General features: G+C 44.1%; 1 protein-coding gene across 2 annotated transcripts; it reads right to left on the bottom strand.

The window, feature by feature from the left end:
- Positions 1 to 616: 616 nt before the first annotated feature.
- LOC129343364 (uncharacterized) lies at positions 617 to 15188 on the bottom strand. 2 transcript variants are annotated; one of them, XM_054999541.1, is made up of 7 exons: positions 15119 to 15188; positions 8468 to 9412; positions 6445 to 7481; positions 5737 to 5854; positions 3985 to 4602; positions 2353 to 2507; positions 617 to 987 (listed from the first exon to the last, which is right to left on the bottom strand). In XM_054999541.1, the coding sequence occupies exons 2-7, from the start codon at positions 9069 to 9071 to the stop codon at positions 979 to 981; spliced, it is 2541 nt and encodes an 846-aa protein (XP_054855516.1). In that variant the 5' UTR covers positions 9072 to 9412; positions 15119 to 15188; the 3' UTR covers positions 617 to 978. The 2 variants fall into 2 exon arrangements, with proteins under 2 accessions (XP_054855516.1, XP_054855515.1); XM_054999540.1 differs by lacking the exon at positions 15119 to 15188 and adding an exon at positions 12018 to 12088.
- Positions 15189 to 15507: the final 319 nt, after the last annotated feature.

Raw genomic sequence — 15507 nt, 5'->3', positions numbered from 1 at the left:
ACAGCCAGAAAAGAATGTTCTTTATTCCCTCCCATCCCGTTCAGATCCAACCAAAATATATGAAAGTATTTTTATTTATTTTCTTTTATTTATATCCTTTCTTCCCAATGGGGACTCAAGACAGCTGACATTCTCTTCTCCATTTTATCCTCACAACCACCTTATTAGGTAGGTTAGGCTTAGAAAGTGTGACTGGCCCAAGGTCACCCAGCAAGTTTCCATAGTAGGGTGGAGATTCATATGCCTTGCCCAGCTCCATGGGCTTCTAGGGGGATGAGTGCTCCCCTAAGCCACACACACACACACCTTTGGGGGCTCTGACTGCATGAGACCAGGCTTCCTTTGCTCAACAGAGGGCAGGCAATGGCAAACCACTCTGTTTCTTGCCTTGAAAATCCTATGGGCTCACCATAGATCAGCCGAAACTTGATCCCACTTTGCATGCTCGCAACCCAAGATTCTCTCCAGAGGCAGAGTGTGCCTCCCCTCCACCCCCAAGACCTTCATATTTTGCTTTAAGAGATGAATAAGCAGCAGCTTCCCCATTGTATTCAGCTCAACCACAGATTATTTGCCCACAGAAAGAATTAAAAAACACACACACTATGTTCCCAATTGCTTTATTTAGGTCCAAGCAGGAAGAAACTACTACTACTGTATAAAAAAATCAAAACCAAATAAATCCTAGTTTAACATTAAAAAGGCAAACGAAATCATGACTGTCGGCGCCTGCATCACTGCAGGCAAAGAGCATCAGCTCCAGAGCTTCTACGTCTTGCTGCAGCCTGAGTAACTTACATGAGGCTCTAAGGGGGAGGGGGGAGATAATGAATGTAGCAAGGCCAGTTGCGGGACTTAGACAACAGGAGCTGAGGACATTGTTGTTTAAATTCAGGCCTCCATCCTAATGCTGTCACTATTGCCGATGAATTTCTTGGTTGTCTTGGTGTTGGGGTAAAGTTCAGGTCATTTGATGGTTCAGAAACACTAAGAAGAAGGTAAAAAATATGCCAGTTAACCACACATTTTCTTTAAGGAGTGAAAACTAAGCACACTAAAAATGGTTGAAAGCTTTTCTAAAAGCTTGCCCCTTTCAACAGTTCACAGCAGTTTCAAAGTTTTTTTCCATTCCCCCAAGTAACCAAGACATTTGGAGACTTGGCTTTAACAATTCTCATTAAATTCTGTGTGTGACTGTTAGAACCTTTCGAAGGAGTCACTACAGTTTACTATTAGGAGGGCCGGGTAAACTGTTGGTGCTTTATTTTTGCAGCGTATCATAGGAGCACAATGGGAACAAAACCATTCAGTCCTGTAAAAGCTGCAGGAGGAGGAGGGACAAAAGCCTACAGAAAAAAACCCCTCAGGGCTTATCCCCACAGTTTACTGAAGTGAAAAGCACACACCTAGATCCATTATGCAGATTAAGAGTGGTAGGAGAGTACTCCACCAACACAAGGGAGGAAAAGGGGGTGGCAGTTGTACCATCTGTCCTGCACTTCTTCAACGAGGAGGGGGGTTCTACACTGCACAACCCAGATCAGAGTCCCTGTCCTCAGTGTCTGCTTCATACACCATGTTTTCAGTGCCAGAGTCCTGGCCACTGTCTCTCTCCCATCTGGGAACCTGAGAATTCTTTTAGGAGTGAACTTTGGCCTGGTCTGTTCCCAGATGAGGGGCCATCCCTGTCTGCACTCTTCTGAAGCTATCCCATTTGAGCAGCCCACAGTCCTATGAAGGGACTGGAAGGTATACTTAAACCAAGAACAAAGGGATTCTTTGTTTCCTGATCAAATTAGATTGCCTACTTTTTTAAAGGGACCTTTTTTTGAGGGACTATGAATGGTTATCTCATTATCAAAACTAACTGATTTCCTTTACAGAAGCAAACTGATCTCCGTATCAGAAGGAGCTGTTTGCATCTACTCCTCCCTCTCCTCCTCCTCTGTATCTGACCAGTTTCTTCTTGCCCTCCATGCATCTAACGAAGAGAACTGTGATTCTAGAAAGCTTATGCTACAATAAAGTTGGTTAGTCTTAAAAAGTGCTACTGGACTCTTTTTGATTTTGCTACTACAGACTAACACGGCTAACTCCTCTGGATCTCTGCTTTTTTAAAAGAACCATCTCAGCTCTTCCTGCAGGCATTTGTTGTGCAGTGAGGGAGAATCTGCAGACTCCCACTAAACCACACCCTTGCATTTTTGCTCCTTCCTCCTTTTTAACTGCTTTCAGTGTATAGAGAAAAAGATAGTAATGAAAATCCTGTTTTTGATGAACAAAAAGTGAGAGGCAGATATGAAAAGAACCAATCATTTTTAAAAACATAGACTAGGGAAGAGGGAGACTTACATTTCTTTCCTGCCATACTGGCCTATTGGGGATTTCTTTCTGGGATGCATTTGTTGCTGATGAAGGTCTCCTGTTGTTGAGGATGTGCACAATAGTACCAAGAGCCTCTGATAAGTCTTGTAGGGAGGTTCCACTTAGTCCATAGAGCATGGAAGCTGTACAAAGGACAAAAATTAAACTATGCAACGCTGTCAATACATCGACTGACTGTAGGAGAGCTGCTCACAAGCCTTGCTGTAACCTTTTCCAGCATGATCTTCCTTTTCTTAATAATCAGTCTTTGACCCTTTAATATATACCTCCTGTACATCACATTTCTAAACTAGATCAACTTTTCTAATCCTTGTCATTAGATCTAAGGCTCCCTATTTCAACTATATGTTCTCTCTGCTCTGCTCTCTCCATTCTGAAGAACCATCTGCTATTGTTCAAGTCTCTCTGGGTGTCTATATGTCACTCTCTACATCTGGCCTAACTAGCCAGAAAGCCACTTGCCTTCCCTCCTTCAGATCCCTCCTCAAAATCCACTTCTTCTGCAAAGTTAGGTGGGTAGCTGTGTTGGTCTGCAGTAGAACAGCAGGATTTTCATCCAGCGGCACTGAAGAGACCAACAAAATTTTCAGAGTGCAAGCTTTTGAGAGTCAGAGCTCCCTTCTTCAGACCGCATGTCTGAAGAAGAGAGCTCTGACTCTTGAAAGCTTACACACTGAAAATCTTGTTGGTCTCTTAAGGACCAGTGGACGAAAAACCTGCTGTCCTTCTGCAAAGCCTCTCATAAACCACCATTGATGTCACCAGTGAATCATTCCTGATTTCCCTCACTGCTGTTGTCTGTATTCACAGTATTTGAACTCTGAGATGAGCTAGGTATTATGCCATCATGGAGCTCCCTGATCCTCATGCCATTACATGTAGGAGCGCTTGCCACATCTAGCAATCACTATCACATTGGCCATCGCCATCCCCATGATGTTGGGTGCCGCTCACAGGGGTTTGGTCACCAGCATGAAGCTGCTGCTTTGTGTGCAACTGCTTCTAGATATTAAGTCTGAGGAGGTGGGGTGAGAGGGGAAATGACTTGCCACAGAGATGTTGCTCCCAGTGGCATTCCAGTGCAATGGTATCATGTGCAGCTTGATTTATATACTGTATTATGGCCAGCGAACTGTTCATGATAAACCATTGTTATATAGCAGTAACAGCAAGCTGGCGAACTATCCTGCCGGTCCCTTGCCTGGTCTGCTCCGCTTCCGCCGTCTTAATCAGATCTACCCTACCTGCCCCACAGCTCGTTTGTGACTGAAACTGTGGATTGATAGCCGCCTCTTAGAGGTCCTTGTGGATTGTGTTTATCGTTTTTATACTGTATTTTATGATATTTTATTATTGTTTTAAGGACTGTTACATTTATTGATATTTATGATAGTGTGGCCCGCCCTGAGCCGACTTGCGGGGCAGGTGGAATATGAATCTAATAAACAAACAAAAAAATAAATAATTCAAAAGAGAATTATCGTCTGCATTGTATGCATGCAATCAGAATACAAGCTCTTGAACAATGGCGTGATAAAGGAGAAACTGAGAACCTGAGCCAGGACTGTGGCCTTTCCCATTCATGCCGACAGTGGTTACCTTGGGTTATCCTGAGCTCCTCACGGACGGTGTCCAGTTCAGCTTTCAACACAGCACAGTCAGCACAGGATGGTGGCACCCTGGAATCAGAGGGCCCATCGTGGGTTGTGTCACCACTGCCGTTTCCACTCCATGGAGAATCCAGCAAGTCGATGCTGTCACTGAGGGAAGGTCCATCTGCCTCAGGAGATGTGCGGCTGTCATTCCTATGCTGAGGGCTGGATGCAGCATCATCCTTGTCAAAAGTCAGCTGAGATGGCAGAAGACTCACTGGTGTCTTCCGCATGCGCAAGGCACGAGAAGCCCCATTCAGAGAGTCTGAAACCCTGCCACTGCCCTCTACCTTCGCTCCCCCCTCCGCTGGACTCTCCCCAGCCACAGCAGCAGCACGCCCTGATCTTTCTTGCCCTTTGACTTTCCCATCATGCTTTCCTCGCACAGGAGTTGGCCTGTGGTTTGCTCTCTCCACAGCCTCAGTTGTCTCCTGCTCCTCTAAGCTACGATCCAGCTTCCTTTGTTTTGCTGTTGCATCTTCCTGTTCACCACCTTGCTTGGATGCAATCCATTCCCTTGGACCTGACTTTGGCCTCTTCCTCAGTCGAAGGTGCGCTTCTGTACCTGAAGATGGAGAATAAGTTTATCTTGAGAGACCTGCCAAGATAGAAAAAAATAACAGATGGGCTTTTGGTTAAGGCCCTAGGCTGGGAATCAGAAGACCTGGCCTCCTTGTCCACAGATGCAGCATCCCTGGATGGTCCTGCTTCCTTACTTCACAGGCAGGATTCTGAGGGCACAAGCCCTCAGGAAGAGCCTCGGTGCAGTCAAAGTAATCATAAACTTAGAAATGGGAAAAAATGTTTGACATTTTTGACAATTTTATCCTACTTATAATCTGCCTTGGGTCCCAGTGAGAAAGGTGTGATGATGATGATGATGATGATGATGATGATGATGATGATGATGATGATGATGCAGAGGAAAGACAGAGGCTGACGGCGATCTGTTCAAGAGCTACCCAGCCATTTCATATATTATGAGACTCAGGTCCAGGGGCACCCTAATTTAGTTGGTTTTTAAGGTGCTACTGGGCCAGAATCTCACTCTTCTACTACAGATCAACATAGCTACCCACCTGAAACTATCTTCATATATTAAATTTTCTGAAACAAACGATAAAGGAGGGAAGGCAGCATGGATAGCTTATCTTATCAGATCTTGGCAGCTAAGCAGTGTCGGTACTTGGATGAGGGACCACTAAGAATGACTCTGAAAGGAAGGCAAAGGCAAACTATCACTGCCTCTCACTTGCTTACTGGGGTCACTGTAACTTGTTTTCGACTTGACAGCACACAACATACATAAACAAATGATAAGCATGTACATGATACCATTTGAAATGTGGCATGTGTCTGTTACTGCAACAAATTACAATGACACCCCAAGGATCTTCAAACATACTTCAATCATTCATCTGAATAAATCTTTTATCTGGGTGCCTTGGTAGGTGGATTGTATTTAGGTTATGGATGAACTTCCATTTTTAGCAGGAATTTACTCCTCCACACACATACTTTCCTCCACTGAAGATCAGAGTAGCTCGTGATTCTACGGATATTTTGCCATCCCCTGTATCTTGGGGTTTGGTACATCTGCATGATTCACTAGGTGCGCTGGGAAGTTCTAGGAAGAAGTTTAAGCTTTTGTATCAAAAGATGTGTTCAATTTAATAAACAAACACCAGAAAATACTTACCAAGTAAGCCGGTCCTCCTGGGGTTCTCTTGGCTATCTTTGGCGTATGCTCGTGTTTCATTCTCATCCCATTTTCCCCGGGAAGAAACTGTAGCCATGTCCTCTGATGTCACTCGTGTCTAGAACAAGAATGTCACACCTGCACTCATCATTTGTTGCTCAATTAGGAGGCTGCATAAGGGATGTAGAAGGTTTCCCCTTCTTTCCTGTGAGCCATGGGTGAATATAGCAGTTTTGTTATTTCTTACTAATGATCTGGGTTTTTTTAAATTGTTGCTGAAAAACCACTTCGTGCTAAGTTTCTTTAAAAAGTCCAAAGAACTCTACTGCGTATGTTCCCGGGACTAAGCATATTCTAGGGGACATGAGTGCGCAGTTCACAATCTTGTGCTTTGTACTCATCAGAATATCAACTTTTAAAGCAAATTTCTAGCCATAGTTGTCTAGAAGAAACATGAAGATGTACATTCAAAAGCCTGAGATTTCTGAAGGAACCAACAGGGATGGCTTTCACTTGTCAGACTGGTCACCATTAATTACCTGTTCTCTCTTTCTTTGAGCCGAGAGGCTAGAGTCAGTCACTGAAAAAAGAGATGGGATTTTCACAATTCCGTCCTGAACCCCCTGGCCAAACAGAAAGCTATGTAATGTTTCCTTTTCCCACCCCTCCTCCCCAATCAGAAATAACTAGTTGTCAACATGATCTCACCTGGTCCCGTTGCCTCTTGGACTCAAAGTGAAGCTGGAACCTCTCTGCCAGGGCCACCGCCTCCTTGCCATTTTCTGGCTGACACTCACGTACCAAGGTTTGGATTTCCTCCGGTAAGATATTCAAAAATTGCTCAACCACCAGCAACTCCATGATCTGCTCTTTGGTGCGGACCTCTGGCCTCAGCCACTGATGCGAAAGGTCCCACAGGCACCTATAAACTTCTTGGGGCCCACAGGCATCCTGGTAGCAGAACTGCCTGAAACACTGGCGCTGTGTTTCAGTGTCTGCATCAGTTTCCGTCGCTTCGGTGTAGTTGTTGCCACAGAGCTGCTGGGCTTTGTTATGGCTTTTGCCAGGCTCTGTCCCTGCTTGTACCATGGCAGGAGATGGTCTGGAGGTCACTAGCACCTCTTGACTCTGGTCGCCAGGCGATTGCTGAGAAAGCAGCCATCTGAGGATCTCTTCAGCAGTCCAGTACTGTGCCTCAGGAGGCACTTTCACAGCTCCTCCAAGGGCCTCCTTCACAGCAAGCCTGGTCAGACCCTTCCCTGATATTTCAGCCTGCATTATCTGTTCTAACAAAGCCTGCAGCTGGGAACCAGAGCCTGCAGCTGCTCCTGCTCCGTTCTTTGCAGACACTAGCAAGGTCTGCAGGGCATTGTTACAGGCAGTAGAGGTAGGGCTGACAGGAGCTCTCTGCGACAGGGCCTGGACAAGCTCTGTTTGCTTCTGGAAAAGTTTCTCAAAGAGCTGGGCTTGGAACTCCCTGTCCTCCCGGCGCATCTCCCTGTCATGCTGGATGAACTCTGCTAAACTCTGCTTCTCCTCTGCTTGGCTGGCCACCTGTCTCTGCATTCTCTGCAGCTCCAGATGATGGGAACGGTTGTACTTCTGGCTCGCACCCCTCTGATAGCTTGACTGCCCCTCTCCCTGAGCCTTTTGCTTCCGGGTTCGAAGGTGAGGACGCTGGTCAAGCATGGAGATGAGATGCCTTGGTGTAGGTTGTGGTTCCATCACTATAGGGGAGGCCACATCTATAAAAAGCAATGACACATCCAGAGGAATGTAATTATGTATATATATCTAAGACTTTTCCCCATAGAGATAACCTGAGTGTTTGGAAAGTTATCTCTTCATGGGAAAAGATTCTTTTTCGGGGTGAGATGTGGTGGGATATTCAAACATGTGACCTCCCTGAAAATAGTATAGCACTGTAAGTACCATGTGATTTCCCCCTCCCCCTCAATGTTTGAATGGACTTTAGTAGTCAAAGACAGAGAGTTTGGGCATTGCAGCAACATAACAGCAAGATGACATGCAGAGAAATTAATATATAGGACACAAGCTCAAGAATGATCATTTTCATTACACTCTGCTGATTAGATTTGATTCCAACATAACATTCTCTGCTTGCCATTTCCCAGTCTGCAGTGATCTCATGAATACACAGAAGCAAACATGTTAGTATGGACAAACTTACTAACTTTGTTGGGCATATCTAGGGTCCTAAGAACTCAGGACCTTGAAAAAAAAAGCCTCCAAAGATCAGCAGTTTTCAGATTAGGAAGGTATATTATCATCCCAAGGAGGATCCTGCAATCCAAAGGGTCAAAGAGCAAGCATCAAGATGTAGACAGTGAGCAAGCTACCTAATACATAGTGGGTGTCCTAAGAGCCCCTTGAACTAAGGATGTTCCTTTTGTCTGTGCAAGTTTGAAGCATATTTTTGAGTTACTGATTATTAGATAGCAGCAGAATTTTGACAAATAGCAGGTATTGTGTGACATCCCAGGACAGCAAAAGAAGAACCAGTGAGATGTACATGCATATCAATGAATTAAGGAAGGATAGGTCAGACACTTGGGGAACTAAGGCCTAATAAATGACTTAAATTAAATAAACACCTCAGCTCAAAAGGACCAAGAGTACTCCACAGAGCAAGGAGTCAGCCCAACCTGAGACATTCTTCAGCAAAAACCCTGTTAATGTAAACCTGGACAAAAGAAAGAAGAGAGCTTACCAAGCTCAGGTGATATTTCATCCTCTGATTCCTCTTCCTTCACTTGGACCGGGATGACTTGGATCTCACCAAAGGCATCTTGAGACTCTGCCTGGACATAGCTGAATTCATCTGTCCCTTGACTTTCAGAGGCAGCAGTCTGTGACAGCCAGTGTCCAGAGACTTGGGACCCCCAGCGTTCAGAGATGCCAGACTGGGACCCCCAGGGTTCAGAGATAGGGAGTCCTTCCTGCCTGTCTACAATGGTGTTGGATCCTTCACTAGCCTCTGAGGGAAAGCCAGGCCTGCAGTTGATGTACTGTGTCATTATCTGGTCTATCTCATCATAGAATGGACACTTGATGGGTGGCCGCCCCACTGAGTTGTTTTCTTTGGCTTTGCGGTAGGCCACTTTCAGACCTTTCATTTTCTCCCGGCATTGATCCCCAGTCCGGTAAATGCCCATTTCTGCAAGACGCTGGGAAATGCCATCATACACAGCACGGTTCCTCCCGTGGGAGCTAAGATCGTGAGTCACTGCCGCCTCAGTCCACAGGGCAAGGAGTACTTTGATGTGCTCGGCTGGCCAGCTGGCTGCCCTCTCTTGGGGTCTATCACGCCTCATTGCTTTTGAGACAAATCAAGGTGCTTCGCTGGTGAAAGTTAACGCACAAGAGGTCAGGCCTTTGGGAATTCAAGCACTGGCAACTCAGATGCCAGAAAAGAAAATGCAAAGAATTTCAGGATTTCCGATCTCCTTGCAAGCAATCCTCCATAGATGACACTCGATCTGCTTCCATGTGTCCTCCATACAGAAAGTATGACTGTGCAGCCTCCAAAACAAGTCTCCAAAACAAGATCAACTTAGAGCAGCTGCAATAGCTTCATTTTTTGACTCATCCCTGATGCTGAGGAATTACTCAGGAGCAGAATTCACAAGAAAATACCATCAGGGCTTTTCTTCTCCTGGGGGAAAGAAGGTTTAGTTTACATAAGCCAACACCCCAATCAGAAAGTCTTTCGTCTTGTATCTACCTCCAGTTTCAACTAAGGTGAGACCATATCTGATCATACTGACTTGTACTCAACTCAGTCAAGTCCAAAGCATTCTTCCAGCCTAAGAAACCATTCACTAACTAAAGTGGCTCTTCTGCAGGAGTCTGGAAGAAGCCTTCAAGCTTTGCTGAGTGGACTGCTAGGATGCCACTAAGTAGGAAAAAATACTGCATTTCAGAAAGATAATATAGCAAATTTATTTTTAAATTATTCTTTATGTTATTTATAGTTTGTGGTCTGCCTTTCTCACTGAGACTCAAGGCAGATTACACAGTGCGAGTCAGTACAGTCAATTTCAAAGATATTTCAATATACAATGTAGGATATATACAACGCAAATTTGCAAAGATTCAAAACTCTTTATAAGCTTTACTATATGAGTGCTTGGTTTCCTATGCAAACCACCTGGAGATGTACAGCAGAAGCTAGGAACAGTCAAAAACTTGCTTTTGGTTAAAAAGCACCTGTATCTCACAGTAAATGCAGACAACCCTGACAGGGAACTTATTAAACACAACACTCTTACGGAGAGCGAATGCTTCAGGGAAGGCCTATACTGGACATTCTGTTTCACTAGTTGCTTCTTTTCCAGCAGCTCATTTGCTTCTTCACTGCCCATCATCTAAAGACAAGATAGCAGCAATGAAGTGAGTTGGGCTTGGCTGCCTTTTCTTAAGAAAAGGAGGACCAACTTTCCCTGGTGATGACACTCTTGTCCAAGGATACCAGTATATGTTCATACAAACTGGTTTACCTGCAATGCAGGGCAGCGAGGCAGGCAACCACACTCTCTTCCTCTCATTTCAGGGCAAGCCTCCCTTTCCTTGACTGCATAGGCATATGCCCAGTCAGTTACATGGGTGATATCTTGATTATATCTTGCAAATATTTTGTTAGGTGAGCTAGGTGAAATAATCAACATTCACATTAAGAAGTAACCTTGTGGTCTATTAAAAATAAACTTCCTTGCTATTATCACCAACCATTGTTCTGTATAACATCATGTCTTGAAGAAATGCATTATTATAATGTATGCAGTCCATCAATATAAACATGGTGCTTCAGAAACTTATAAGCAAAATAAGTGTTAAATGACCCCAGGGAGCTTAACAGTCTACATTTAATAACAAGGAGAACAACAGAGGAAGGAGGTGAGAAAGTTAGGGTAGTAAGGGAAGAATTAGTGCAGTTATACGTGCTTAAGCTTTGTTACATCTGTAGATGAGTATTGAGAGGATAAGCCAAAGACCTCATTGAAAAGGTGAGGTCTGAAGAGGGATTTGAAGGAAGAGAGGTGGTAACATGTATTTGTCCAAGGAGAGAGTAGTAAGGGAGAGATTACAGGGAGGCTGAGATAGAGAAGAGCTCAGGGGAATATGGAAGGAAATGGCAGAGAAATCATTCCAATAATGTTATTACCCTTTTTATGTTGTTTTTAATTAGCTGGCAACATGATGGCAACAACTATTTGTTGGAATTCTAGGCAAATATTTTTCAATAACACAAAATCTAAGTGTGTGATTATAATAAACCACACTTCTAAAATCAAAGGCTTTTGAAGGAAAATGAAAAGATTTGGAATGAAAAATGTATATGCATGATGAGTAGAAATAGTATAGGTCTGCAAGGGCCGAGAGACATACTGAATAGGGGGGATATTACAGCTTGCTAACAGAACAAGTCTTGTTCTAACCATTTTATTGCTGACAAATTGGCTACTGGAATAGCAAAATGGGTCAACCACATAATAGCCTGAATGCATGTAATACATCAGCCTTGTACCCTGCCTGAATGGGAGTTTCCTTGAAAAGCTGCTCTTGGCTCCTTGGGGGGAAAACAGGGCAAGACTGCATTAAATACAATAAAATTTACTGCACTTAAAACACACATCACTTACATATGGGTGTCTTCTGTGTTCTATGTTATTAAAAAAAATCACATATGACACATATCTGTTGGAAGGTGTTTTTAGAGTCTAGTCCTATGCATGCAGAGAAGCAAATCTGATCTATTTAATGAGACTTGCTTGCAATTAAGTGTGTCTTGCATGTTTGCTCAGAGGTCTTATTGTGTTCCATGTCACTTACTCCCAGATAAAGTGTGCACAGGACTACAGCCTCAGAGTTCAACCCTACACAAGCCTCTTAATAAAAACAGCCCTTCTACATTGCCTGGCACTTAGTCCCATGTATAGAACAATTAGCATAGAGCAATAGCTTTATGGTTCAAATCTATTTGCATAAATCCTACTACATTCTGTGGGGATCGCTCCCAAATTGTAGTTTTTAATGCAAGGACATAAGTAATGCCCTCCTGGAGGTTGGATCAAGCCAAAGATCCATTTTGTACTGTGGTCAGCTAGATACCTCTGGGAAATCCTCAAGCACTGCAGATAAGTAATAACCTTCCCTTGTTGCTTGACCCAAAAAACTCCTGTCTCAGAGGTATGCTGCCTCTGTCCATGGTAGTTTCACCATAATTGACAAGACACACCTCCTCTATATATTTGCCTTACCCTCTCTTGAATGGATCCTGGTATACAGGTGGAAGGCACATATCATGGCATCCTTGCTGAAGCTAAGCAGGTATGGGTCTGGTTACTGCCTGGATGGGAAAATGCCTGGGAAACTGAAGCAAAGCTACCTTAGGTTCCATGATGGGAAAGGTACCAATGCAACAAAGGAAGGTACCAATGTAATAATAATAAAATAAAAGCTCTCCCCCCTATTCCCAAGTGCCCCTATCTGTGGGGGAATAGGACAAACAGCAGTTAGATCAGGTGGTCTGGGAGAAAGAAGTCCAATCATAGATTGGGCCATGTTTTATTTTTGCATTTATTTTATTTAAAATATTTATAGGTTCAGGACAGACCTTACTGATATGATTTATTGTTATACATTTGAACTGTAAGGTGCCTTCTGGAGCCAATCTGGCTGGAAAATAAAGGTTTTTAATGCAATAAGTAACAAACACCTTCCAAGCCTAGGCAATGGCAGTCATCATCCCAACAGCAAAATTCCAAACCTATCAGCTGTATGAAATAATTGATTAAATAGATTGAAGTAGCTGTGGTCAACCTTTCTGGATCTGGACACTTACTGAGTTGCAAGCACATATCACCATAGTCACATGACAGAATGAAAGGGAGCCAAATTTATACCTCACTGCTTTGGAGGCCAGGACAACCTGCAATAGACCCAGAGAACTCAGGGGGGAAAACCCCGAGCATCAGGAAGCATATTGCAAGGAGGAATGAGCCAGGGAATGAGCCTTTCAACCCCTGAGTAATTTCACCTCATTGCCCTACCACACCTTTTAGCAGGTGCATAAAGAGAAGCAGGAGCAGGTTTGCCAACAGACTGGAGCTGGGGTGTCCTGCTGCATAAATACAGGATTAAAGTGTATTAATAGGCAAGTGAAGCTTTTCATGGCATGGAGATAACATCCCATGGGAAAGTCTCTATTAAAGGGGCAGGGCATTTCCCTCCCAGGCTGTTGACAACTCTAAGCAGGAGAAATAACCCTCTGTATGCATATGTACCACTAGTAGATCTTTCCAAAAAGCAGCATGAAAATGCTCTCTGTAAGACCTTTGTAGGCAGGGCTGTGAAGCTGACCTATATCTTTTATCCTGCCCTTTCTCAAAGGACTTCAAGCTGGTGTATGAAATTTTCTCTTACCAGTTTTGTCGAAGGCTTTCACGGCCGGAGAACGATGGTTGTTGTGGGTTTTCCGGGCTGTATTGCCGTGGTCTTGGCATTGTAGTTCCTGACGTTTCGCCAGCAGCTGTGGCCGGCATCTTCAGAGGTGTAGCACCAAAAGACAGAGATCTCTCTGAAGATGCCAGCCACAGCTGCTGGCGAAACGTCAGGAACTACAATGCCAAGACCACGGCAATACAGCCCGGAAAACCCACAACAACCATATTACCAGTTTCATCCTCACAAGATCTGTGTAAGGAAGGTGAGGCTAAAAGAGAATGACTAGTCCATAGTCACTTCACAAGCTTCACGGTGTGATGAGGATTTGAACCCAGATCCTAAGTCCAACTCTCTGAGCACCATGCCACTCATGGTTTGAAGACCACTGGAGCAAAGAAGCTCCTACTGTAATCCTCTAGGATCATCCTACTGAAATCAATGGGCTCGGACTGGGATTGCCAATAGGCCTGAAGAAAAATGTCCTGTCCCTTTAATAGAGGCTTAATTAGATGTTATTCATCAGGTGATGTTATTGACCTCCTTGCCCTGAAAAGCTTCAACTGCCCATTTATTTATTTATATGTTGTTTATAGTCCTCCTTTCTCACTTAGACTCAGGGCAGATTGCACAGAGTAAATCAATACAATCAATGGCTAGGATAGTCAATAAACAATTCAACATGCTATGGGTGCAATGAATTGTAAACAAAGGGACAATTGTAAACAAAGGGACATTTTTTCCCTTCCAGGCTGTGGGCAACCCTAGCTCAGACTAGAGTCACTATGCATAGCACTGTGCTATCAGTTCCCCAAGTTGCACCAACTTAATTGGTCTGTTTTAAACCCATTAACATTTCAAATAAATAAATAAATACATACTTGTTTAAAAACATAGAAAATTGTTTGCAAATACCTGTATAAACTCACCACTGCACACCCCACTATTTATTTATTACCATTATTTATAGTCCACCTTTCTCACAGAGACTCAAGGTAGATCACACAGTGTTAAGTCAATACAATCAATGGCTGGGGTAGTCAATAAACAATACAACAGGCTGCGGATTTTCACTCATTAATAAAAAGACATTTTTTCCCTTCCAGGCTGTGGCAACTCCAGTTCAGACTGGAGTCACTCTGCATAGGACTGTACAATCTGTTCTCCAAGCTGCACCAAGTTAATTGGTCTGTCCTAAGCTTATTAATATTTCAAATAAAATAAACATGGGATTATTTAAAAAGATTGAAAATTATTTTCAAAAAGTGGGTCAGACCCATTATTGCACCCCCCACTATTTATTTATATACAGTCCGTCTTTCTTGCTGATTACCCAGTTTAAATCTGTTCTAAACCTATTAATATTTCAACCAACGAACTGTAATATTTCAAATAAATAAAAAATAAATAAAAATTTAAAAAAATTTAAAATATTTGTGCCCCACCTTTCCATCATGCACAAGGCGGCTCACAAAACAGAAACACACAAAACCTAAAATAGTTAAAACCCCTGAATTAAAAACTGAAAATCGTTTTCAAAAAAGGGGTTGGGGTCAGCCCCGCGATGACACCCTTCACTATTTATTTATTTCCGTTATTTACAGACAGTCAGCCTTTCTCACTGAGACCCAAGGCGGACTACAAAGTACAAAGGCTCAGGGGAGGAAAGGGAGACTCGAAGCATCCTCTCCTCAGAAAACTGTGACCCTGCAATGAAGGCGAGGCCTGGAGGGAGGGAGGATGCTCTTGGATGAAGGGCAAATGGGTACCACCCGCTGCTCGAAGAGAGAAAGCCACCGAGGCCCTCCAGCTCCACCCGCAGCCTGAGGGGAATCCACCGCCGCTGAGGTAAAAAGTTACCTCAGTCGCCCTCCGCCCCTCCCCCCCCTGCGATAAACGGAACCAACCGCCAACCTACCTGCGGTTAAAGAGCCACCAGAAAGGGGAGGAGCCTCCTCAGCTCACAGAGCCCGCCCCCACCCCGGCCGCAGAAGTGAGAGAAATTATTGGTTTGCCCGCTTGTCGATCAAGGGACAATAGAAGGAGGGGGGCGGCTGGGGACAATGGCCTAACCTCGCCGGAGGCGAAGAAGAAATCGGCGATGGGGGACTGGTGGGGACTTCGGTCCATTAAGGACAATTCTGCCCGTTGGTTGGCGAAGTTGCCCGTCAATCTCCTTGGAAAGCTAAGGAGCTAGGAAGCTGGCCCTTTGGTTGGCGAGGTGGCCTGTCAATCCGATGGAAGAGGCGGGGAGTAGATTGTGTCTACTTTCGGAGGCATCTATGGGTGGCCTAAGGAGAGAGAAAA

This window comes from Eublepharis macularius, chromosome 15 (genome assembly GCF_028583425.1).
Source record: "Eublepharis macularius isolate TG4126 chromosome 15, MPM_Emac_v1.0, whole genome shotgun sequence".
Lineage (NCBI taxonomy): Eukaryota > Metazoa > Chordata > Lepidosauria > Squamata > Eublepharidae > Eublepharis > Eublepharis macularius.
Note: the sequence above shows the minus strand (reverse complement) of the source record. Positions and strands in the feature narration are given on the sequence as shown.